General features: G+C 40.1%; 1 protein-coding gene across 1 annotated transcript in view; it reads right to left on the minus strand.

The window, feature by feature from the left end:
• Positions 1–8413: 8413 nt before the first annotated feature.
• ABCB5 (ATP binding cassette subfamily B member 5) overlaps positions 8414–26492 on the minus strand; it is a 35146-nt gene continuing 17067 nt past the window's right edge. Inside the window, exons 15-28 of the mRNA XM_009282053.2 lie at positions 24266–24427; positions 23535–23774; positions 21414–21560; positions 20898–21002; positions 20036–20113; positions 18830–18913; positions 16675–16878; positions 15721–15821; positions 14015–14155; positions 13363–13525; positions 11432–11629; positions 10306–10512; positions 9156–9302; positions 8414–8611 (exon numbers count right to left, since the gene is read on the minus strand). Coding sequence (XP_009280328.2) covers positions 8414–8611; positions 9156–9302; positions 10306–10512; positions 11432–11629; positions 13363–13525; positions 14015–14155; positions 15721–15821; positions 16675–16878; positions 18830–18913; positions 20036–20113; positions 20898–21002; positions 21414–21560; positions 23535–23774; positions 24266–24427 — 2175 coding nt within the window. The remainder of the gene's footprint in view (positions 8612–9155; positions 9303–10305; positions 10513–11431; positions 11630–13362; positions 13526–14014; positions 14156–15720; positions 15822–16674; positions 16879–18829; positions 18914–20035; positions 20114–20897; positions 21003–21413; positions 21561–23534; positions 23775–24265; positions 24428–26492) is intronic.

Here is a 26492-nt window from a genome sequence, read left to right on the forward strand (position 1 = left end):
TAAAAGGCCTAGACATAAAAGCTAACAAAGATTTATCTACTGAAAAATGGAATAAATATGTGTGAGTAGCTAAAATCATGGGGGCAAGTGCAGTATGTGAGTCAAGAGTGATGGCTTAAGTGTCTGACTAAGCTGAAAAGAGAAATTGCATCATCAAAGCTTGGTGACTGTCAGAAGAAAAAACTACTTTTGACTCTGCAAGATTGAACTAAAATGCTGAAAGCAAATGGAATTTTCCCATGATTCATTCGAATTTTTGCTTGGATTCTTTCCAAACTTCTCATCATGAAGCAATCTCTAATGTATTTAAATATATACAAACATATATTTTATAAATCTAAAACTATATATCCATTTAAGTATACTCATATATATTGCAAAGTGTATGCTTTCCTCTCTTCCACAAATGGGGCAGATTAGACATTTTCTCACAGAAAAAGCACATCCATAACTGTTTATTTGTGAGTGATAGAGGAAAAGATTATTTAACAGTGGTGGATGCAGACAAATTTATCAGAATCAATATACATTATCACACTGTGCAACTAAATGTATAAGTGCAAAATAATTATAGCACGGTACTAAGATATACCAAAAAAAAAAAAGAGAGAGAGAAAGAAAACATTAAAACATAACATTGGAAAAGTCCCAAAAGGATTGGCATAAATTCATGGAAAAAGTTGCTCCAGGTCTCCAAGTATGTGTGAAATAAGAAATTGAAGAAAACAGTCATGTGAGTCTTTATTGGGAACCATATTTATTCCAACTAAAACTTCATTACTGAATATTAAAAAGTAAATCACATTACAGATGTCTTTTCACGTTGCTCTAACATCATAAAAGCGGCCCATTAAAATTTCATTTTCATATTCAGTGTTGCTGATATACATTTCATAATATACATTTCACACTGTGCAACTAAATGTATAAGTGCAAAATAATTATAGCACGGTACTAAGATATACCAAAAAAAAAAAGAGAGAGAGAAAGAAAACATTAAAACATAACATTGGAAAAGTCCCAAAAGGATTGGCATAAATTCATGGAAAAAGTTGCTCCAGGTCTCCAAGTATGTGTGAAATAAGAAATTGAAGAAAACAGTCATGTGAGTCTTTATTGGGAACCATATTTATTCCAACTAAAACTTCATTACTGAATATTAAAAAGTAAATCACATTACAGATGTCTTTTCACGTTGCTCTAACATCATAAAAGCGGCCCATTAAAATTTCATTTTCATATTCAGTGTTGCTGATATACATTTCATTTACAGTAAATAAAACACATGTACTGGGTTTATAACCGAGACCATTAGTGCTGCATAAAGTGATAATTGTTTGGTTGAGTTTCCTTTGAAGCAACACACACACTACATTGCCAGGTGTATGTTCATATGAATAGCAGATGTGAAAATGGGAACTCCACTTACCATTTTAAGTGTGGTTTCATAAAAAACAGGCAATGTGTGGGATTGTCAGAGACACCGTTTATTTTGATCCCTGAAAATGTTAACTCCTTGTTTCAAATTCCCCTCATGCCATCCGAGAGGGAAAAAAAATCCAGATTCTGCTAATTCACTCATTATTGTAAGCCGTTTTGGATGCTTCTGCAATTTGTAAATTTCTTTTCCATCTTACACATTCAGGATAAACAATTCCTGTTGCCTGAACGTTTGTCCTTCACTCCAACCTTCTTGCACTGCTAATACCTAGACGAAGAGACTTCACCCTCCTGTGCTGCAGAGGCCCTTCCTCTTCCTCAAAGTACTCCTTGTCTGCAAGAGTGTGCTCCCCAGCGCCTTTCTGGTCAGGACCTCCAAAAATTATTTGCAGGACTGATAAGCTAACCTAGCAATCTCTTTAAGAAAGATCAAACATTCGGAGTGGAACTCTCTTCACCTAATGTAAATGTATAATCTGAATGAAAACCGAGACTCCCCATTTATATTTATGGTAAGAAATAGGCACTTCCCTGGGGTAGTTCACGGTACGCTCAGACAGACATCTGGAAGCAGATGAGTCATATCCTAGAGTGCTTTAAAGGCAATCTGATTGATTGCTTCAGCCCTAAATGTCTGAAGTTGAGTGGTAAGTGTCCCACTGCAGTGCCCGTTTCCCTCTTGTTTCCCTCTTCATAGAATACCGTGTGGGTTCTCCAGGAATGCTGCCCGTGGTGGATCAAATAGTGAGGATAGCCTTTTGCAACTAGGGGTGAACTTGAACAATTATTTCCACAAAAATAGACGTATTCAGGTCATTCTTTCAAACCTCAAGGACCGTAACAAAAGGAACTATTCTAGTGGTGGTTAACTGCAAGATGGTTTTTCTTTGGACTATATAGGAGAAGGCAGTAGTCACAGACGATGTTCATAATGATTAGAAAGAAATGAGGATGTTACTCCTACGGCAGCAGCAGAGCAAGGAAATACATAGCGGTCAATTCAAACAAGTCCACAAAATCTATTTGTTGAGCTAACACGACTTTAAAATATCTTTCTGTGAAAGCATTCAGTAAAATAAAGATTGGCATCTTCAGGAGAATTACAGGAAGGCTTAGCGAGTTTGCTTTGGAGCATGTGATACTGATGTCGTTGGACAGGCTGGGGATAACTCGAGCGGATGTGTGAGCTTCCCTAAGGGCACAGCAAATTATTATTTCCAGATGGAAAGACACGCTTCAGAAAATAGTTTCTGGACATAACTGCTGATGAGCCAGGTAGGCAATAAATGCTAAAATGAGAAGGTGACTGCTAAGGTCTCAGGTAGATAAGAGCTGCCCGCAGTCTAGATGACAAAGCACAGCACAGAGGCAGATGGAAGCAATCCAGTGTAAATGATTCACTTACTGAGAGCAATGACCACTCTTCTGCTGAGAAATTTTTGTTAATTTTAGAAAGTAATCCTTTTGCATCCCTATTGCTTTTGGCACTTCCCCTCTCGTCTCTGTCTGTCCTTTTGCATCGGATCACATGGTGCAGCATCTGCTGTGTGTACTAGGGAAGGCGCTTGAGGAGGAAAAGCAGCCCAGGCAACCAGAAGGGAACAGTCAGGGAGAGCTATAACCCTAGAAAATACCAGGGTGATGGGCAATCTGTGGTAAGGCTTATATATAGGGCAGCTGGAGGCTGGTAAAGAATAGCAAGGCAACTGGATTCTTCTACCTTTGCATAGAAAACTGTCAGTCCTTTAAAAGTACCTAAGGATCCGAACTTAACAAAATAAGCCCCTCAGGTATATTTTACAAGAAGAAAATACATATATGCAGTTTGTGGCCTCGTTGCCTAGCTATTTCTCTTCTTGCCTAACTATGTTGAAGATCTTAGAAACACCCTAACGTCTCAGACATGGAGAAGGTGTATTTTACAGAAGTCGTTTGTCCTACATACAGTAGTATGGATACAGGGAAAGAGGTCAAATAATGCACTGACTTTCACTCACTGTCTTGACCAGGTCATGTACAGTTTGGATATAGCTGTAATGACTGCCAAGCCAGTTCTTCAGTATAATCCAAGTCCGTTTGCAAACAGAAGAGCTTGGAAAAACCTTGAAAAAGCTGTCATTTTATTTCCTCCTTCAGCAAGACACAACCATGGCTCGAGAGAAACTGAACTCTTCTGCTTTTGGTTGTTTCTCCTTAGAAAAAATGAGTTCCCTGGGTAGAGCGCCCGTGGTAGCAGGCAGCGGGTGAGCCCTAAATGCAGGCAGAGCTGGAGCACTGCTGTGACAAAACACTTCTTCACGGAAGGGGAGGCACAAGCCTCACCCAGGGAAGATACTTAACCCTTGAAATCCAAACTCCATCGGCACTAGGTTATCAGCTGTCCTACTGATATCTGTATGGTAGGATCTAGCAGATCAAGGTCTGGCTTTTTTTTACCAGTGTTACAAGGGTAGCTATTTTCCTAGAGCAGACACAGTCCAGGAGAGCAGTTTCTCTTCAAACCCTCAAGCAACGTCAGGTGAGCAGACCTTAACGATCCCGCATAGTTTCTTAACATTTCCCTTACTAATTAGGTGAAATCACAGACCATTAACATTTAAATAGGCCCGCTCCCAAGTGTGACAGGAATTTCCTAGAGCTCCGTAGGACAAGAGCCCTGCGAACTCTCCCTCAGCCAGACACATTCCCACCTGCAAACACGTAAGTGTAAAGTCAGCGGTACAATGTGTGTTGATGGTAGCCAAGAAAGGACAGGTGAGGTATTGCCTGCCACAGATTCCGTAGTGGAATTTTGCAAACTCTCGAATTTTAATTAAACTCATAAATCTAATCCAGGTAAAAAAAAAATAGAAAGACACATTGATGTAGTATTTCAGCTGACCCTAAAAAACCTCCAATTGTTCTTTTCTCCCCCCTTCTCAAAAAAAGATCGTTTCTAAAAGTACAAGGGTTGTGAATTGTAATTTTAATGAAAGCTGTCCTTCTTGCCATACAACCAGCATTATTAATTAACTTCTTTATGAGGATGCTTACTTTACAGGTTTTAGATGAATATAAATTGAAATTTTATAGGCTGCAGAGGAAAGTAGATATCTGGGAGAAAACACGTGATGATAAACATTATATTCATTTACTGTCTTGCAAACAGCGTTATTCCTGAATTGCCGACAGGTATTTCAAACCGAAATAGCACATCCAGGAATGGGAAACATCACCCACTGGGACTGGTGCACTCCAATGCTCATACAAACAAGAGGACAATTAACTTTTTGAGGCCATAAAGATAACTGGGTCCTGTGCCCTCTAGTTCACATGCTTCTGTCAACTACTTCTCCCATCTCTGGGGCTTCAGACTGCATTAGTAATTAACATTTTAACTAGACTACTGATCGCAAAGTTTTAATAAAATTTAACAGCTATGTATGATACTACAACGGAGTCAAGTGGTTAAGAAACACTCGATTCTTTGTCCAAAATGCCTTATGAATGCCTTCTCTGAAGTCTTCGCTCTCTTTTTTGGGACATCATACCTTAATAATTCCCTAGGAGGCTTAGATCAGTGCTGGCATAAAGAAAGTGTGTGGGCTAAGTGCTTCTCATCTAGTCATGAACAAGGCATTTGGTGTTCCTTGACAAGTATGGGCTGATGTGTTTCCTTCATCACTATCCTCATGGCAGTTATCTTACGGGTGAGGTCCCCAGTGACACCAGCAGCGACTCACCATACTGTGGGCGTGTTTGGAGAACACTAGCCCCTGCCTGGGCAGGGATAAGGGAAGTCTTTTTTTATCTCTGACACCTGGGGTAGATGGCAACACAGGACAGAGTGTGATGGGGCCAACAAATCCTCTGCTTTTAAGATGTGTCCTTATAGGCTTTTCTTTTCTGTCAGAGCTAATTCTTTTGATCTCTATATCAGTCTAGGGTTTGGTGCTGAAAAAGTGCTTTTAACATGCATTTATCTCTGAATTTAGGTCTGCTTTTAATCGGAGCACAGCCAGTCTGCAAGCTCTATGGGCATATCCAGCTGGGAAGGTGACTTGGCTGGTCTGAAGTAAACCATCAGAGCATAGAGTTTGTTATTAGTGCCTACAGGCTGAGCACATTAATCTATTTATATCTCACGGAGTCAGTAAAGTCATCCCGCTCAGTCTGTCTTTTAGCAGGCATGCAGTAGTGCACTTTTTTGTCATTCTTACAGATCTTTGGGACTTTGCTCCGTTTGCTTGCTCACCATCTCTTTTGTGTTGGGTAGGACTTGCTTTTGTCTGGTGTTTTTCTCAGGTCTGCAGCTGATCTTTAAAACAGGGCTGTGATATGAATGGCCTTTAGTATGTCTGTATTGAAATAAATCAGTAAAGTGTGTTCTTACATTGCATAATATCTCACTTGTGAACTTAAGTAAATCAACGCTATTTACTTCAACTGCGTTTTCTCTTTTCCCTTTTTAATCATGTAAGAGCAGAGGATGTTCCCGAGGCACATCTGTCTGGCTCTGCTCTTTCCTCACTTGGCTGCCACAGCCCAGAGCGGTGCACACACGCTCCCTCCATCACATCGGCACCTGCTCCTTCTGGCCCTGACCAAAACCCACGCCTACCTTTCTATAAGGAACAATGTGACACAGTGCTGCCAAGCGTCTTACTTCAAGACCTTTATCTGTTTATCCTTAGCATACATAGCTGGTACTGAGTCTGTCCAGCTATTGCAGCGTGAGAAATCTCTATGTAAACAGAGGTGAGGAACATGCCAAAAAGGATGCAAGTGTAGTCACTTTTCTTTCCATGGTAGGTAATGTTGACCTCTGAAAGAGCAAATAAGGGGAAACACAAGTCACGGAACTTATTTTTCTAGGCTGACCATGCTGCAACTCTTTCAGCACCTTCCAGGTCAAATAGTGCATATTTCCTCATTCCTCTTGCCCCTGTGCTACTAAATAATTCCAAGCTGGTGGGAAGTAAGCACATTTTGGATTCTTCTCCATTATCTGCATGGATGTGAATGCAGTATTTTCCACAAAGATGCTCCATTAACTAGCCCCAGATGTTAGATGATTCATTATGTTACAGAGCCTTAGCGTAATGGTTATCTCCTCCATTTATATATTGAAATTAATTTCTCATTTTTACTTCATCTTACTTAATTGTTACTGCAATAGAGTGTAATGAATTGTAATATTACAAAAATTTATTATTCATTATAATTGTAATGAAAAACACATATACATCTAACCCAAAAGTATAAAAATCACTCTTTCCTTCCCCAAAAGCTTTCTGGATTAAGGAGGAAGATATTTTATTTTCAAAACTGAGAATCAATCTCTACTGCTTGTAATTTTAATTCCAGTGCAGAAACAAAACAGGGAAAAGGGAATTAACTGGAGCCCGCATTGGATAATGGGGAATGTAATGAGAGCAGCAGCTCCTGTGGTATCTGCCTATCATGAGGAAGTGAAGAGGTCACATAAGAGGGGTGCCTGAATGAGTGATAACTCCTCTTGTAACAGTCCCTGAGAAAAAATGCGTGAGGGAGAGTGCCTGTATTTATTCTGGCAAAGCTGAAACCAGAATTTGTTTTCTTTTGTGTGTTTTATTCCCCTCATGGATCCTGATGCCGGAAAACAATTGAAATGGGCAAAGGAGGTAGTCATTACTGTAAGTTTTGTCTGCTACAATGGAGCAGAGATATCTGGAAATTATAAAGTACTGCAGGTTGCTCCAGGCCATAAATCCTAACCCAAAGCCACGTGCAAAGCCTTGGAAAATTAAAATGCTGCAATTGAGTTTAACCAGCCAAAAAAAACGGCTGCTGAGTCACTCTGACTACATGGTACATATCCTTCAACTGTTGAAGGATGTATTGCAGCACCTCGAGTAACATATCAGAGGAATAACCAATTATTAAAGCACATGCGTAAATGAGTTTTGCCAACACTTAAAACAATCTTTAAAATTATTCATAGAATCATAGAACCATTTAGGTTGGAAAAGACCCTTAAGATCATCGAGTCCAACCGTTAATCTAACACTACCAAGTCCACCACTAAACCACGTCCCTAAGCGCCACATCTATTCAAAATAAAGGATCCCATATTGAAAACCACTTTTTATTTTTATTTTTTTTCCTAAAGAAAAGCTATTTACACGGCTGACGTGAGTCCACTCCAAAAGCAGCCATCCTAGCTTCCCTGGAAGACTTTTGAAATGACCCTGATGGATGCAAAGAGTGATTAAACTCTATTAGGTCAGCAATGGAAAAATGCTGAACAAAACAATGGTATCTCTTATGTCAATTTATCTCTACATGGAAGGCTTGTAACCATTACAATTATTGACTGAAATAGAATATTGAATCTCCAAGAAATGCGTGAAGCACAGTAATATTAGAAATGTGGCATAACATGGGAAAAAAAAACCAACAAAGCCACGCATCCAACCGCTTCTCTCTAAATTTAATTCAAATGCCTTTATTTGGAAATTCAGCAGTAAGAATTGACAGTCATCTTTATCTAATTAAGAAGACTTTATGGCAGCATCTGGCTGGTGAAGAAACCCACAGGGCAAGCAGAAGCACCTGTTCACTGCGTATCCATGATGCTTAACCACTGTCATACTCTGGTACCGCCTTGTCTATGGCACCTGGTGTGGGCCAGGGTTTGGGGGGACAGCAAGAGCAGGGTGCCCCACCTAAGCCGTGGTGTGGATGAGACTACTCCAGGTCTGGCTGCCTCCAGATCATGCGATCCCCACAAATGCCCAGCAGATTCAGCCCCTGGGACTCACCCGTGCACCTTCCATGACCCACCCTGGGGCATGCACTGCTCATCCCCACGGATGTGTGGGGCAAGGACTACAATGGATATAGCAACCAGGCTGCAACACGCAGTCCCTGCTCCATCAGCACAGACACAGCCAACCTTAATTCTCTGTAAGCTTTTCATGTCTTCCCAGAAAAAAAATATCTGCAAATAGTACTAATTAGAGACTTGTGCATTTACAAGGGCATAGTAGTGTCCTTCCTTTGCCAGTAACTGGCTGTGGGTCCCCGGCTCAACGCCCCTGCCGTTCTGGATCACTGCAATGATGTCTGCAGTCTGTACGGTCGTCAGGCGGTGAGCAATGACTATGCAGGTTCGACCTTGCCGTGCGTTATCGAGAGCTTTCTGGACGATCTGCACACAGATGTCGTGAAAATGCTGTTAGCGCCTGGAAAGCCTTCACTTGTCATAAGTGAAGAATCAAATCACATTTGATTTCTTACTCTTTGTTATCACCTGAATATATCTCCCATAGATATACAAGTCAGTGCATACACGAGACACCCTTACTTAACACGATTTCTCACTGAGGTCAGTGAGACTGATCAAATGAGCGTGAGACATTGAAAAGTGGGTTCTTGGGCATCCGTTTTGGGTCAGAACACAGATTCGGTATTTACCATCAAATACAGCTAATAGGAAGACAGCTGAAGAGTATCAGCTTCCCATGGTGTTTTCTACTTAAAGTTTTGGGGTTTTCTACTTGTTTATTTAGTAGATATGCACAGCTTCCTAGTGTCGTTCAGTTCACAGCTTGCAGCTGGAAAAGCTACCATGATACACCTGCCCTGTTGTTTCACAGCTGAGCGTTTGCAGCATGTTTGCATTGATTTTATTCTACAGAAGGAGCTAGCCATGTACATAGAGATATATATTTCACGTAATAATCATTACTCACCTTTTCACTTTCTGTGTCAAGAGCAGAGGTAGCTTCATCCAGAAGCAAAATGGCAGGATTACGAACCAGAGCACGGGCAATTGCTATTCTTTGTTTCTGACCTCCAGAAAGTTGTGTTCCTTTCTCACCCACCCGGGTATTATATTTCTGGATGTTAAAAATTAAAAAAAGAAGGCCTGTGAATACTCTTAGAGAAGGAAGATTAGAAAAGTAAAGTTTTATGCATGACTATAAAAATGATTAGGTATTTCCATCTTGAAAGAAAAGAATAGTGCAAGTGTTTTTAAGAAAGCTAAGGTTTTATAAACACGTCTAGTATAAACAGTTATATATACAGACACATGTGTTTATACCTGGTCTGAAAATTTACTTCCCCAAAGACTGGAATAGGTCTTGAATGGTACCACCAGTGATACAGTGGTAAAGCGTCCACAGACATCTGGCCATGAGCGTATGATCATAAGAGTAACTAGAGATTTAACGTTTACTGACACATACATGAAGAACTCGATCCTGCGTCACTTGTGAATAAAGAATCCCAAACATCATTAGTAGTAATGAAGATGAAATCTTTTTCAGCATCATTATATCATGTTCAAGTTACACAGAACTACAGTGAAAACAAACTATCAAAACATTTTTTCTTGTTATAACCAAATTCTTGGCAGGCATGGTCAAATGCCATGTCATTCACTTTTGATTTATTGCCCCTTCATATTTGTTAAGAAACGCTCCCTATCTATGGCTCATCCAATTAGACATAGAGCACTTAGTCAATTTCTTTTTTCTAAAATAATTCAGTAAAACTTTCTCAGAGTAACTTGAGAAGTTTCAGCTGTCAAAGGAAAAAATATAAAAAAAAATTATGAGGACCTGTTTGTACATAGAGTGTCCTCGCATTTTTTTCCTCATATTCTGCTTTGTCTACCACTGTATTAATTGGAACATTGACTTTTTTTGAACAAACTAACAAGGATTTTAAGCTTGAAACACACCGACATTTTAAAACATAAATTCTATATTTTTTCCTATTAAGGGAAACAAAAATGTTTATTTTTAATTTGATCAACATAAGTGAGCATTGCCAAGATTTCCCCATGTCACTCCAAAAATCTATTCTCACTGTGAAGAGAAGATCACTATCTCTTACCTCTGGCAGTTTTTCAATGAAGGTATGAATATTTGCTGCTTTAGCTGCTTCTTCAATTTCCTCCTGACTAACCACCCTACCGTTGTCTCCGTATCGAATATTTTCAGCAATGCTGCAGTCAAACAAAATGGGCTCCTGCGACACCAGGCCCAGTCTGGACCTCAGCCATTGTAAATGCAAAGATCTGGTATCAAATCCATCTGCTAACTAGAAAAAGCAACAGAAAAATGATGCCAAGTTGACTACAGAGCTCATCCACTGATACAATTCGTGTTTCCTGTTTACAGTGTGTAAGAGGAAGCCTGTTACGTGTTCGATTCCCAGCTGAAATCAAGTAAATTTTGCATGCAAAATGGAAAAGAACCAGCAGTAGAGATGAAATATTTCCTTTCATTAGTTTTTAATTTTGTGTGTGTTTTTGCTTCCATTTCCCGGCAGACAGAAACGCAGAGTGCAGATTGCAGGCTGTTCCTGCAGTCCTTCCAGCCCTACTGACCGGGAACCAGGAACCTCACAGGAAAGCCTATCCCTGAGAAGCTGAACACAACAATAAATATTCTCAGCTGCAGGCCTTTAATTCGATCTTAAAACCTCCAAGGAGGTTTCCTTGGACTTTCTATACCCATTAATGGGGATTGCATCAAAAAGCCCATTGCAGCCTTCCAGTGGTGATGCAGCAGCATCCCCATGGGATTACATTTGTATTCTCTGAAGCATGTATCTATGTCTCTAATGTGTGAATTCACATTAATGAGATGACTTACACACTGACAAGCAAGCAACGTGAACTTTATGCCCTTGTGTGACCAGGCTGTGAGCAGCTTTGGGGAGGCAACACAGTGACCCCCTCATTCTCCTCCCTGGTGAGATCAGCGTCCTGAGCCACCGCACCGTGCCAACACGGGTGCCAGTGCTGGCATGTGTGTCTAATGCATGGGGCAGGCAATGACAGGGGTCTCGAGGTTGTCTACAGCTCCACTGGAGCCACAACCTCACTAACCCACACCTCTTTAAAAGGCATCTCTCCAGAGATATTGCTAGGATCGTTTAAAGCCTCTGAAACCTTGGAAGATAAAGAGTTCTGTAGATTTAATTGTTATTAATAGACACACAAGTCTATTTTTACCACTTGTCCTTCCACAGGGTCATAAAATCTCTCCAAGAGCTGAATGGATGTGCTTTTGCCACAGCCACTGCTTCCTACTAATGCCAGAGTCTGTCCTTTGTTAACCTTCACGTTGAGTCCTTGCAAAACTTGAAATTCTGGCCTTGTTGGATATACAAAATGGATGTTTCTGAATTCAATGTTGCCTTCAAAATTGCTCTGAAAAAGTAAGAGTTCACATGCTCATATTAGCATTTATTAGCTTTAATTAAAATAACACTTGTAATACTTGGTTATTTAAGGGAGAGAACTGAAAAGGAAGTTTGGGAGGGTGTTTTCGAAACTGCTTTTGAAGTTCTTTTCAATTGCATATTGGATCAGCGTAGTATCATTGTTCATGGGATGATCTGCAGTTGTAAGATCCTAGATCCTTCTGGAGAAACAGTTTTCTGCATCTCTTGTATCTATTTTTCACTTCAGCTTTGAAAAGTATATCTTTAGACAAATAAACAACGTTATTATTTTTCATTTCTGACACATGTAATTGAGGCACTTCTACTCTTGATATAATCTATGGCATTTGCTTTCCTGATCTCACACTGTAGGTAGCACAATTTGAACGAACTTAACACAAGGTCAAGATCAGCTATTAAGATAGCAGAGCTAAATTCTTCGGTAGGGAATTCACAGGCACGTAGAACAAGCTGTGTTTTAAAACGCAGTGATAGTTGTTAATTAGCCATTCTAGCCAGGCCGATTTCTAAGCACAAGGGGAAGAAAGGGGGCACACATTAAGACTATTGCCTCTCCTATTGTTTGGGGTAGGAGCCAGCGCTGTGTACGTACCAGCAGCACCGCTAGCACAGTGCTCTCACAGCAGCTGATGATCTAATTTAACGGGCTCAAAGCTTTGCTTTGCTGAGGTCACAGGCATCACTGGCATTTGAGTCCAACCTATACTAGGTTTATTTATTTATTTATTTCTAGTATAAATATTTTTTATTTATAAATTATATATAAATTATATAAATAATTTATTGGGACCTTCTGCCAAATCTTTCAACGTCTGTGCCGGAGGACCCTTGTTCAAGAAGATATGTAAGTGTGCTCCTACCTTTAAAGGCTGAAAATCCTGTGTATAAGCTTAAAGTTACAGAAACTGGATTATGGCTTCCTGAGTAGGGGCCACCATCTGAAACCTACTCGGGAAGTTCACTTTAAGCTTAGATGGATGTGCAAATGTAATCCTTCCAGATCACGTAAACTGAGAGCATTTCATGCAGAAATTTGACAAGTGCTGAGGTCAGTTTCCTTAATGACAATTTTGGTTTAGAGGTGAATTTTTTGGGACTTTGAGTGTTTTGGTTTTTTTTTTCTCTTTCTTGTTGTTTTTTCCTTGTTGTCGTCCCCCCCCCCCCCGCCGCCCCCCCGCGACTTTAGAGCAAAACAGATTATTCATTAAGTTAGTTTTGACTTCACAAGAACACATTTTTACTTGTAAGAGTTTCCACAGTTGTAAGAGGATGGCTTTTGGCAAAACTGTTCTGTCTCTGAAGGAACTAGTCTCTCTTATCTACAAAAAGAGTAGAAAAATGCATTTGTATTTTATTTCTCCTGTAAACCCTTACAAAGACAACGCAACTGTTAGTGGAACTGACATTGTCAGTGTTTTCCTGAAACCATTTAAGACGTGGGTCAGTAGAATGAAAAGTATTTTTTTTAGCTCATTCAGAGCAATACTACATTTAAGGCTATACACTTCTGACTGAAAAACGGAAATAATATGGTCCGTTAAAAAAAAATTAATGAGTCAGTACCACTATTTTATATAATGTCTGTCTTTTGTGACACCCTAAAAAAATATGAAGCTATGAATACAGTTGCAGACAATAAAACATTACTAATTTAATACTAATTAATTAATACTAAAACCCCCAAACAACAATTACAACTCTTAGCAATTTGTCACCTTCTTCACTGTAACTGTCAATTAGAGGTTTTCTGTCCAAAAGTTGAAAGATTCTTTGGGCTGACATTCTAGCTTTGCCATAATCTGGTGCCAGGGAAGCAGACTGACCAACATTCGCAGCTGCAAATATAACTGAAGAGAAGACTCTAAAAAACAAAACACAAAGCCTCATTTATTTCAGGTAGAACAACACATTGTTTTCTTCATGTGTAAAACAAACCTTCAGAATAAAGTTTTTTAGCATCTTTACATTATGACATTTCTGGAGCTCCTCACCCCCCAAAATGTCATCCAGTATTAGGAAGTTCTGTTTGTTTCTATAACTACTTTATAGGTGAGCAGTGGTGTCACATCATTTCTCTATGTAATACCCTTTGCCTGGAAGGAACGTCAAACAGCAAAGACTTCTCTAGAGTAGGTGTGCTGAGCATGGCCACACGCTTGCTGCTTCACTGCCCGCATACACACCTTTCCCCACAACAGCCCTTCTGCCCAAACTGCACTCCCAACCAGACTAAATTCCTAAATCTCTATGCCCCATTATCTCTGTACGTTGATGAAATAATTTGCATGCATTGAGATCACTGTCACATGTTTAGATTTTTTTTTTTTTACATTTTATAAAGTATACTCACATAAATACATTTTCAAAGTTGCTCAGACAATGGGCAATGAGCCATGCCCCAAATCTGAAGACTGCTGCATTAATAAAGTAGTTTGCACACTGAGCTACTCCGTAGGTAAATCCATAGAAAGGGGCTTTTGTCAGAGAATGTCTGATAAAGGAAGAGACTTTCCATAAATAACTTGTAAAACAGAAATAGCAGACACTGGCTGGGGGATGGCCAGATTTCTCGGTTAAAACTTTCAAGCAATACAACTCACCCCCTGAAAACACAACAAATCAGCCCAGAACACATGCACACTCACAAACAAGCCCTGCCAGACCCTAAAAGCACCCTGCATCGTGACATGGAACTGCCCTTAGGACAGAAAGTTCGAGCAATGAGATCCTTCATCCTCACTTATGCTATCTTGAATCTCCTCCTTTGCTTTTCTATAGCAGGGCAGGTCACTAAAGCAGTTAAAAAAATAATAAAATTTAATAACTACCACATATGACCCATTTTATTAAGAAAACAAGCAGGCTCCAGCCCAGCCTAAGAGCTGCCTGCGGGCTTCCGCCAGGTCTTCCCATCCGAGCAGAGACCTCTCATCCCGATTCAGAGCAGGGACATATTGCTGGGTATCCCCGCAGGGATTCAGACTAAGCCTCTATTTCTCAATCCGTCCTTCTGAAGAAGTTTCATTTTGTGTAGCTAATTGAATGCACACTGAATCGGAGTCCAGAGCACTCTGCCCTCATGGTTTAGGATGCTCTCTGAGGAAATGAAAATCTCCTTTCTAGTCTGAGCTGTAAATCAGAGACCTTTGACAGTCCAGGTGAGCATCCTGCCCATATCCGGGATATTACCAGTTCACCAGACACTGAATTTTGACACTGTTTTGGCTGAGGACAGATTATACAATGCATCATTTTCAATTCCTCCTTTTACATTAGTTACCTTGAGGGAGGAAAGAAACAAATTAGATTTTGGGCTATTTTGTTTAAATAAAATGGAGCTAGAAAAATCTGGCATCCCTGATTCAAATGTGTTTCAGTGGAGACAAGTCAGTGGGATGTAGCGGGTCAAACAAGGGAAACATGAAGTTCATTTCAAGGTTGCAAAAGTAGTATGAGGGGAATAGAACTGGTTTATGTTATAAAGGGTGTGGTATGGGAGTTAACTGTCAGTTCCTGAGTTAACTAGTATCAATCCAATACACTGAAATGGAGTGAACATGATTCAAATGCGTTTCAGTGGAGACAAGTCAGTGGGATGTAGCGGGTCAAACAAGGGAAACATGAAGTTCATTTCAAGGTTGCAAAAGTAGTATGAGGGGAATAGAACTGGTTTATGTTATAAAGGGTGTGGTATGGGAGTTAACTGTCAGTTCCTGAGTTAACTAGTATCAATCCAATACACTGAAATGGAGTGAACATATGTCCTATATTCTAGGCACACACAAGAAAACACAATATTCTCTAACACATATGCAGAGAATGCAGTTTATAAAGTGTTTGCATAATGAAAAGGAAAATCCTGCAAATGTTTTTTCACTCTGCATTTAAGAATGTATATTAAAATATACCAACTGAACAACTTTCAAAACTACGCAAACTGCTATTGATATCCTTCACAATCTTTTGGGTATTGGATAGTTTGCAAGAAATGTATTTACAATAAGTCTGAAAGACTAAAATGTAGAAAGAAAGAGTTATTAAAGAAAAAAATCCCACCTATATGGACCATTCAAACTTGTAATGTATCTTTCATAAAATGCTTCTTCCCTGGTCAGTGAAGCTACAGTTCTTATGTTTTCAACTGATTCTGTTGAAATCTAAATTGGGAGATAAAACAAGTAAGAGGTAATCCCTTACAACTGCAATCTACAACATATCTCCTAAACACTCGATCTCTTCTCTAGCATTTATTGCTTTAGATCAGAAAGTGTTTGCTTAAGAGAAGAGACCGAGGTCTATTACCAGGTGAAGGAAAGCCCAGAGCAACAAGATTATTCACCTGACGATCACAAGACAAGGTGGGGGCTGAAGCCAACAACGTATTTGAGTTCAGAACCTTGGGCCAGCACGCAGGAAGTGTCAGCAGCCCGTGCCCTAACCCGTGGGTTGTGATCCTGATGATTTAAACCCTATTTCATAAAATAGGAACAACCCCAGTAATCTGGACACAGCTTGCACTTTTGCATGGACTACTTCTGTCTCCTGGAAGAGGGCTATCAGGTGAAGGAAGGCAGTACCCTGAAAGAACTGAGCACATTAATGGTTTGCATTTTATGATGGAATAAAAATAGTAGCAATGTCAGGGCTCGATGGCTCAGCCCTGCAACGCTTCTGGCCACAGCACAGAGCAGTGCAGAGCTAAGCTGCTCACTCTAGGCACAAGGCGCACCAGTGCTGGGGCTGCTGCTGTTACAGCTGTCCCTGCCCAGAAATCCACTATGGAAGCTTTCAAATGCATTTTTATAGCCTAATTTACAGATGTTTTGTGTTATTTATGTTTTGCTTTTCTCGGGGATATATAAACATTCCCTTCATCCCCCACCCAGTCCTGTCCTCTCCTCTTCCCCTTTCATTTATCTTGGATAATTGAGTCAGCTGTAATATAGCTACAGTGTTGTCCTTAAAAGTGATCTCACACCATAACCCTGTAGTTAAAATTGGAGAACTTACTCTTCCAGCCTCTTCCAAAGCTTTTTGATCTTTTGCGGCATGACCAGACACAGAGCTAACTCTTGCAGCATTTGTAGCAATAACGAAAGGAATGCAGGCCAGGATAAGCAAAGTTAACTGCCAGCCGTATACAAAAGCAATAACGATGGCAGTCAGAAGGGTAAAGACAGTCATAGTCATCAGTCCAAGTCGGCTTCCAGTTGCCTAAGAAAACCCCAGAAACCCCCAGATATCCATCATTAGATTTTCTTTTTGTTATTTATATCACCACTTGAAATCGCTATACAGTCAAGGCCGGCGGTTCAGCTGGAAAATGAAACCATGCGTGGTCACGTGCGTGGACATTATGCACCTACTTATGTAACTGTTCCTAGACGTTCCTCTTACCTGCCAGCATTCAGGCCTTCAAGAGAGGTTAAAGGAGTCTAAACGGTTGGTCACGGCAGTTGTTTAATGAAATATATATCTGGGACTTCTTGCACTACCTGAGGCACAGAAGACTGTGGCCACTGTCACGGTAGGGCAGGTTGGCTGTTGGGTGCCGAGCATTAGGCAAGATGGGCTTCCTTCTAACAACAGTCATCCATTGACCCATCCCACTAACAGTGGTGGAAACTACTCATCCTCAGGTTCTCACACTGCTGCACCTGGGGCTGGGTTCTCAGAAAAATATTTGAATTTGGCCACCCTGCAGAAATGCTTTATCTCAGCAGGGATAAGGAGTGGGAAAGATGAACTCATACTGAAGAACTCCTGTCTCCTCCCAGCCTGTGTAACCTTTTCATCGAGAACTTTTAAAATGAGAGATGATTAGCATCCAGCATCCGGGTGGGCTCTGATCTGCAGAAAAAAGGTCTGAAAACAGCCCTGTGGAAATAGTTCATCTTCCAAAATTTGGCTTGATGGAAAAAACAAAAATCCTTGGGCGGGAAGCAAAACTCTTCTCTCTTTTGCCAAAGACTTTCCTGCCCTGAAAAGACTTTTCTTGTTCAATAAATTTTAAAATAGTAATAATTAAACCAATGCCAAGGTGAATTGATGCCATATGTTCTAGGGGCTGCACATAAAGATGGATTTGGAAACTTGAGCCAGCGCAGCATGAGGCACGGTACTTACTTACTGACACTCTGTAGCGCTCCAGAGAACACAATAGCTTTGGAGAGCAATTCATGCCCTTAGTTGACTTTTGTAGTTAGGGGACCCTGTGCACCCCTCCTTTCTACTGTCCTGACAGGGTGATATAGTTCAATGCCACTGAAACAAACTGGAACTTTAAAAAATGAAAATGACTTAAGTTTTGTCAAAAACTATTTTCTCACTACTAGCCCATAAGGAAGGAGGACAGGAAAGAGAAACAAAAGTCTACTGAGACTGAAAAACATAGGGATTAAAGGGTGTTTGATGTACAAATTTGAAGGACGCAAAGACATCTTAAAACAGAAAACTTTTCCCCTACAAGTCCTGCAGTGGTTTTTTTTTTTGTTTTTTCTTCAGGGAGAAGGGAAGAAATGGAGAGACATTTGGCAGATCATCAGGGACTGCTGATGAGGTGAGCAGTAAGACAAATTGTGCAGAATCTGCCATATTCTCCTGCCAGTGTCCAGTGGCCACCTCTCTCATACCAGTACCTTGAGTCATTCCCTCCCTTGGCCACCGCCCTCCCTGGTGTTCTTTATTAATGCCGGGCCATTTCCTACTGTTTGGCTTGCTTGTGTGTGAAGCACATTTGGTGGGAATGGGAGGAAGAATTATCTTCATTAAGGTTAGTAAAGGGTTGTATCATCTGCAGATGCAACTTCTTCATGGTTCTCATGTGACACCCGTCACAGGGTACTAAAACCTGGGGTCCACTGATTCTGGTCCCCAGCACACACAGATTTCACTTTGCATGGTGAAATGGTTTACAGTTATTATATACTTAGCTTAAAGACTTGCAGGGAGGAACGTCTGCTGGATTTTTCATAGTTCTCATAAATTATCAGCTGGGAAGCCATTTCCAAGGTGTCAAAAGCATGCTATGTAAATGCATCTGCCAGTCTGTGGGGTAGATTTACTACCTTGTGTTCTGAAATAATCTCAGTGTCCCTTGCCAATTACAATTAATATTTATAGGGAAAAAAATATTAAAAAAGCACATAAAAAAGAATCGGCATACCCCTTTGACTTGGGAAGCATCTGTGGCAAGCCGAGTTAGCAGAACGCCAACAGCATTTTTCTGATCATCGTACCATCCAACCTCCTGCAAGAAAAGACACTGTTACTAATTTTTGTTTCAAAATTTACATGTTCTTATCATATTTCAGATTTATCAGGATTACTAATAAAATGAACAAACGTCTCCAGCTCAGGTAGCATATGGGGAAATGGAAGTAGAAGTCATGATGGCTAACTGCAATATTCTTCCTCTGTAGTCAGCATCTTCCAAGTAAACTAAAAGAAAAAGCTTAAAAAGTATTATTCTGTTGTGAGCATCTAATTGTTCACAATCCAAGTGTTATTAGCTGTAACGTTCTTCTGACTGTGCCTTTTTAGAAACTTTTATTATAAACCCCTTTTACTGAGTACTTCCTGAAGAGGTTAACTATTCTCTTCTTACAAGTTACCTATTCCATTAACTATAGAAGAGCAATTGCTCATCTGTATTTGTACATACAGAAAGGAAATGAGGCCCTTTTACCTCCAAAGGCTATGGCAGGTTTTTTTTAATCACTGATTTTCCCTCTCCTAGTCCCTTTCAGATGTTTCTATGACCACACAGGTTCTTGTCCCCCGTGGGTGTGTGGGGTGCCAAGTTATGCATTCTCAAAACTCCTATGCAAGTAACATGAAATCACACAAATTAACAGGAAGGGTTTAATATAACTAACTTTGTTCTTCTCATGGGTAATTCTTGATGCAATAGGGCAATTTGAATTTTTTGCAGTAAAAAATTATCAGATTGTCTACTTGCTATGGATTGCAGTATGTAGATTTAAATCTAAATAACTAAACAGATTAGACTTACATCTCTATATTGCATACTTGCATCATGACCACCCAAGCAAGGGGAGATTAAACTTTTTTGGTCATCCTTGCACACACAGACAGCTGCAAACTGTGTGCATATTAGCATGTCAGAAGTATGCACATTTGCAATGACACTCCTTCAAAATTAGACTATTTGCAGTAGCAGCACTGAGCCAAACTGCACATGGGACAGGAGACTTTCAGAAAAAGTTGTACTTTTTCCTAAGCTAATGGTAGAAGAGACATGTTTTTGTTTTCTTTTCTCCAGACCACACAATTGAAACCCAACGTGCACCTTGTAACAGTCTGCAAAAGCCATCTGGCTCTCACGATACCCTAGCTGCACAATTCATACCTGCTGAAGTAGTGCTCTGAAGGACAAAGAGCGCAGTCTCATTGTTAGTATTTCCCCAGACTTCCCAAACATGAATCCCTGGAGGAGGAAAGAGAGTCACATTTTCTCATCTGATGCTTTAATTCTGTTTACAAAGCCGCACGACAAAAGCAATGACACCAAAAAGTCTCCTACAACCCCCTTTGCATATATGTGTCTTGGGAAAACTGCCATTTACATTCCTGGAACCTGAAACTCTGTTTTCCCACAGAAAGGAAGCAACATGGCAAAGAAGGCAGGAGCTTCGTTGTAATGCCTTATTCGTATGCCTCAGCAGCATTAGAAGATAAATCAGCCTATCTAGTCGTTGGCCTCCCTACTCTGACTGCTACCAGAGACATTCACTCACAGCAGTCTTACCAATGGATTTTATGATATGGACATCAATGTGCAGTAACTGTTTCCTGCAAGCTGTGAAGCAGTCATAAGAGGACAGCAAACGATGGAGTTTGATGGTATGAAAAAGACCATCTGCTATGGAAAGAGTCTATTTTATACTTACTTTGGCAAGAGCCTATAGACTGTCAATGAGAAATGTCAGTCTTAACTTTGACTTTTAAGGCCAGACCCTCCGCTTTGATTTCAATCATGCTGAATCCACATTGCCTTCAGTGGCTTATTTAAACCAACAGTAAATATGGACATCTGTCTTTAAGTAAACACATCAATAAACCCCGCATATCTCAGGAAGAACCCTGGCACTTCTGCATGTTTTTGTAAGCTCTGATTGGTGTTTTGCTTCTCAAACTGTATTGATATGAGTTATACCTGCAGTCTGCTGGGGAGCTAAGAACTTCTAACATTTCAGTGTAGTGACACTTACTTGGATTATGTATGCTGCTAAGGTAATCACTCCAAGTAAAAGAAACATTAAAGAAAGCACCAAAGTGTTTTTATTCCTCTTTTCTGGATCTGTTTCTTGAAAAGCCTATGCAAGAAAAAACACAAAAATGAGTACGTAGACAATGAGTGCCAGTTACATAAATCAGCCTTCATCTCAAGAAACTTGTCTACTTCAATTTCTCGTAGTAAGTATCCTGGATCTTGAAATCTCTCTGCAGTCAACTTTCTGTTGAGGGCCAGAAGACAGTCCAGCTTTCCATTTAACCTACATCTCGATAATTTGTTCCCCCATCTCCAACTATTGTTCCTCCTTTCCTCTGCTAGTCAGATGCAGCTCCACTGGGCTCTGCCTCTAGAGGGTCACGTCACCAACATTTATCCATTTTTCATTGGCTCCATTTATACAAGTGAATCCCACCCAGAGTCTTACATAGGGAGAACTGGCTGAGCATGAGGGAAGCTCAGGACTACAACGTCCATTTGCAAAAAAACTTACCCCAATGATTTTTCCAAATATAACAGCAAATGCAGGATGGACCCCACCTGAGATGGCAGCAGCAATCACTCCCAGCAGTACATACAGCCACTCAGGTTTGTTCAGAGCCAGGATTCTTGAGTAAGGCACAGCAGGGAGATTTTCTTCCTACAGGAAAGGGAAGGCTGCAAGTTTTCCGTGGAAACATGAAATTCCCCAGACAGTGGGTGTTCATTAGGCTTTGAGTAGTGAGCTGTCTCGGTAAACTACTGAAAGCCCTCTCTGTGCGCTCGGAGTGAGCAAACATGCTGGAGATCTGCAGCTTTGCTGTTTCATATCCTAGAACTTCAACTGCACTGTAAAAGTTTGGAGGCAAAAATTTAACAAAAGGCTAAGTCATGAGGGGAGAAGGGTCAGGACAGTTCGCTGAAAGTCAGATAGGGCTGGTCACCACAAATGGCAACTTTAACACTTGAATCTTTGTAAAGAACTAAAAGTCTCACTGTTCAGAGCACAGAAAAGATCCCTCCGGTTCAGCTAAATGCTAGTGGGCTGGCAGTAATACAATTGGGTAGAGAGGTCGTCTTTCTCTTTCGCAAACTATAGCCTATGCATCATTACCAAAAGCATGAAAGAAGCATATGTAACAGTCAGTTAGTCTGCATCTCCTTTGAAAAAATGCCCTGTTCTGCTTTACTAATTTATTCAAGTGTCTATGCCTCCACAGGGGGAGTTCTGGAAAAGCGAAAAATGAAAACATTGGAAATGAGACAAAATATTGGGCAGGATTATGAGTAAGTTGCTTTTGCTTCCTGATTATTTTATCCCATGTTTCAGATGCTGAATGAGGGTGGCTAAGTCTCAAGCATAAAAGTGGGCTGAGCTTTCTGAAATAATTACAACTGCTGTATGCTTGATTTCTTAATTTTTTGTGAATGTGATGAATATTGAAGTCTTGAGCATGAACATCCACTACTTCCTCTGAGGTCTTAAGCAGTATTAATACACAGACAAAAAGTATCTTTTGAAGTTGCATAACATTTTTGTGATAATAGGAGTGGATCCAGCTCCTTTGTACTATTTGAAATACGTATTAGTTGGAAGCTATATTTAGTGAGAAGGAATGTTGATAGATACAATTTACACTAAGGTTTCCATAAGTATTTTAAATAATCAGATGCTGTGTTACAGATGAGATCCTAGCTTCCATAGATTTAAAAGGATCCATGGTTTTACTTCAGAATTTATATTTTATTTCTTCACTTCAAGGGTCCTGAAGTAAGGTAAAAAAAACCCAAACCAAAAAACGCCAAACAACTCTTCCAATACATTTCATGCAAAAAAAATGCTGTAGTTCAAGCAGTACAAAATAGGAAAAAACAAAATCAAGTTTCTATTGAGCTGCCTACCCAAAGTCTGATCTAGATTCAACTAGAAATCTGCTCCTATTGATTGCCATGAGCAAGTTTTACTCAACTTTGACAAAACAAGGTTCTGTTTCTAAAACCTGAACTTCCTACATGACTTTTATTTCTATATGACATTTGTCAACTAAAGTGTTTTATGTGAATAAAAACCTCCAGAACTGGATGTTTTAAAGCATATACTAAGACAGAGAGAGAGAGAATAATGATTCTTTTGTTTAGAATACACTTCAAAATGTTAGGGGTTTGATACATTTTTTTTTCGTTTGACATAAAGGTGATATGATATTCCAAAGTGCCTTAAAAATTGGTATGCACACCCCAGGGATTACATTATCCACGAGTATTTGCAACAGTGAGTACCAGGAAGTAAAGAGTCTGGCAAATGAAATCTCACAACTCGTTTTAATTAGATAGAATTAAAAAATCAGTAACACTGAAATAATACGCTTAGTTTTATGAAGCATAACAAATCAACAGCACAGGTTCTTTCCAGCTCTACACTAAGTCAATAGAGTTAAAATGAAGTTTTTGCTAAGACGTACACGATTGTCCCCATATTCCTAGGATAAATACTCAGCCTGGTGAGTACTGACTATAATAGCACCAGAGTAAAGGTTGCATGGCAGCCAGCTATCTAAACGTAATTAAAATTATGTGCTTTGTGTTTATGCTTACATGTTATCACTAAGTTCTAAACTAAAGCTTTAATACCCACCTCCAGCTCTTTTTTTTTCTTTTTTCCAGAGGACTTTTTCTTAGAAGAGCTCCTCTTACTCTTATATCTGCTGGATCTTCTTCGAATGTTGCCTCTCCCAGAGATCACCGATTGTTCAAAACGATCTTGAAGAGTCAGCTCCTCCTCAAGATCATTTCTGTCATTTTCCTCATACTCCTCAGCCCCTGCATCTTCACTTTCTTCTGATGTCCCATCATCTTGAACATTATTGCTACAACCCTAGTGAGAATTCAGGATATACAATCACAAGACATTCTGAGCAGGGAGAAGGAAGAGTAAAATTTTTTTCTCATGAGTACTGCTGTTTCAATCATGTGATCACTGTTGCCTATATGCCACATATATTTCAGTCTGTAATGGCAGAGCAGTAGACTATTTGGTCCTGATTTTTTTTTTTCTCTTTTCTCCTTCTCTTTAAGCAGTCTATGGAATCCACCTGGAATCTAACAATTCTGTGGTTATGCCATAATTATGTAGTCTGTGCCTTCAACTCACTTATGTTTTTGACGTATTGGATTGTGTGTAAATGTGAAACACTTTTATGGGTAAAACCCCCAAGAATTCCAAGCCTGTGTCTGTGCCCAGACTAGAGCGACTGAGCAACTGCCAGCTGGACAACATGCAGGAGCTATAGAGAGAAAATGGCTCCACATACCAGCATTTCACAATTTTGTGAAATGGAGAAAGAAAATAAATAAATTTGCCCTTACCTGCTGCATTACAAGAGAATAGTAGACTCCCTTCTGCAACATGAGTTCACTGTGTGTTCCTTGTTCAACCACGACACCTTTCTCAAATCCGGCAATAGTGTCAGCAGTCCTGATGGTAGACAGTCTGTGAGCAATCACAATGGTAGTACGTCCAGTCCGAACCTTACAGAAAAACAACAAAAGCAATTTACATTAAAATGTGCAAGAAAACAGCACAGAAATAAGACAAAGTTATTTTAGGCATTTATAATATAAAATAAATCAAACTTTAAAAAGAATTCTTTCTTCTAAAAGCAAAGATTTTTTTTCCTGGTTTCATATCTCTTGTTTAACAGCCTAAGGACACTTTCACTTGCCTAATTCAGGCAGAGAAAACCACATTAATCTTATTAGACAGGCAATGCAGGTATTAAAGGCTATAATTAAGGTTATTTGACTTTTTACTAAACTTGAACTGTTTGAGCTAAAGTTGCCCATAAAGTGTTTCCATGTGTATGCGCGCATGGGAGGGAAATGCGGTGAGAACAGTTAGATCTTTCTCAAAATAAAGCTGGGATAGCTAGTACATAAAGAAAGGATATTTCTTTATATACTGTCCATGCATATTTTTGGAAGTATAACATTAGCATGACTTCTGACAAGACTCAGCAGTAAAGCGTAGAGGAGTGGAGCACATCTGGGGTCAGAAATGGGTTTTAGCCACTCCCTAAAGCTCTCTCCCAGTCTTTTGAAATAAGCTACATCTCAAATCAGGGGCCTGCTGGGATTTGGCAGGGAGAGCTGCCGAAGCCTCAGTCTGCAGGTTACATGCTCCATCCCTCTCCAGCTCCCACACGCAGACCAGTGGCACGCACTGGTCATGCAGCAAATGAGCACGTGCCAGGTTGCGGCTGCTGGAGAGAGTGGCTTCCCTCCTCGCTGACGCCTAGAGCAGACGGTGGCTTGGGGGCAGGAGGAGAAATCCAAGGGGACCTCATGCAACAAATATGTTCTGCAGTCAAGGAGCCTGCTGGAAGTTACTTGCTGCAGAAGTTGAACATCACATGGGCACAGGAACAGGGGTGTGGAGAAGATGAGGACAGTTTCAGTAGATGAATACTTCCATGGAGATTTGGTGTCTTCCCCTACACCTGCCATGAAGTTCTCATGGATCTGATGCAAGTCACTCAAAGCCTGTCACAGGACGTCTGCCTCGATGCAGTTTTCATGCCTGTGCCCTAATGCGCAGAGGTGCAGAGCCTTCACCACTGCAGCTGGGAGCTGTGATCAGAACAAGCAAAATGCTTTAAAAGATGCAAAGTTATCTGAAAAACGGCAGACTACAAGCATCTGCATATGACCGCTCAGAAACGGCGTGCATTTGTGAAGTTAATATCTCTGCTTCTCAGCTGTAAAAATAATGAACAATATTAACACCACTTTTTCCACTCAGGGATGTTGAGAAGAAATTTGTAAATCCCATTTGGGGACTACACTGATGGACATCAAAAAGCTGTGAAAAGATGAGTAAGTTATGATTCAAGGCTCATTTTGGTGTGTTCTGGGAACATGCTGAAGGATGAGGAAAAGTATATGGAACAGTCCCCTTAATTGAGTGATCTCCCTCTGTTATACACTAAATGAAGCAATAAGCTTCTGGAAAAGGTTAGTATTTGATCATGGAATTAAAGAACATGCAGAAGAAAGCTAAATTATGGCTGAAGCGGCAATCTTTTAGTGCTTAACTTTGCAGCAATAATATCATTTATATACAAATTAGATTAGATGAATATTATTTTTGCATCCACATGTCACCTCAATACTAACAATATCAGTATAGTCATGTGAATATAACCAACAGCTACATTTTATTTCAGATTTAAACTGAATGGCAATGAAGGTGGTAAATTCTGTATTTCCCTTGAGCCATACTTGTAACTCATGTCTCTTTGTGCATAACTACTGAAATGAAAGACAGGATTTTTCACTTAGCTTTTAAAAATACATTAAAATATTAGCTAAATATAGATAAATTTCATTTATCTACAGATAAATTAGATAAATATTAAATAAATGAAAAAACATTCCAGCCCGCCCATGAAGTTCTTTTTTAATCAAAGCCTTTAGGCTCCACTACATCTTGGTGGAAACTGCTGACGAAGGAGGGCTGTGAGGAAGGGACCATGAGCTGATGGGACAGAAGCATAGGTATGAGCTCTGACAGCTCTGCTCCGCTCCAGCACCCACC

This window comes from Aptenodytes forsteri, unplaced genomic scaffold, assembly GCF_000699145.1.
Source record: "Aptenodytes forsteri isolate BGI_AS27 unplaced genomic scaffold, ASM69914v1 Scaffold164, whole genome shotgun sequence".
In the NCBI taxonomy this organism is placed as follows: domain Eukaryota; kingdom Metazoa; phylum Chordata; class Aves; order Sphenisciformes; family Spheniscidae; genus Aptenodytes; species Aptenodytes forsteri.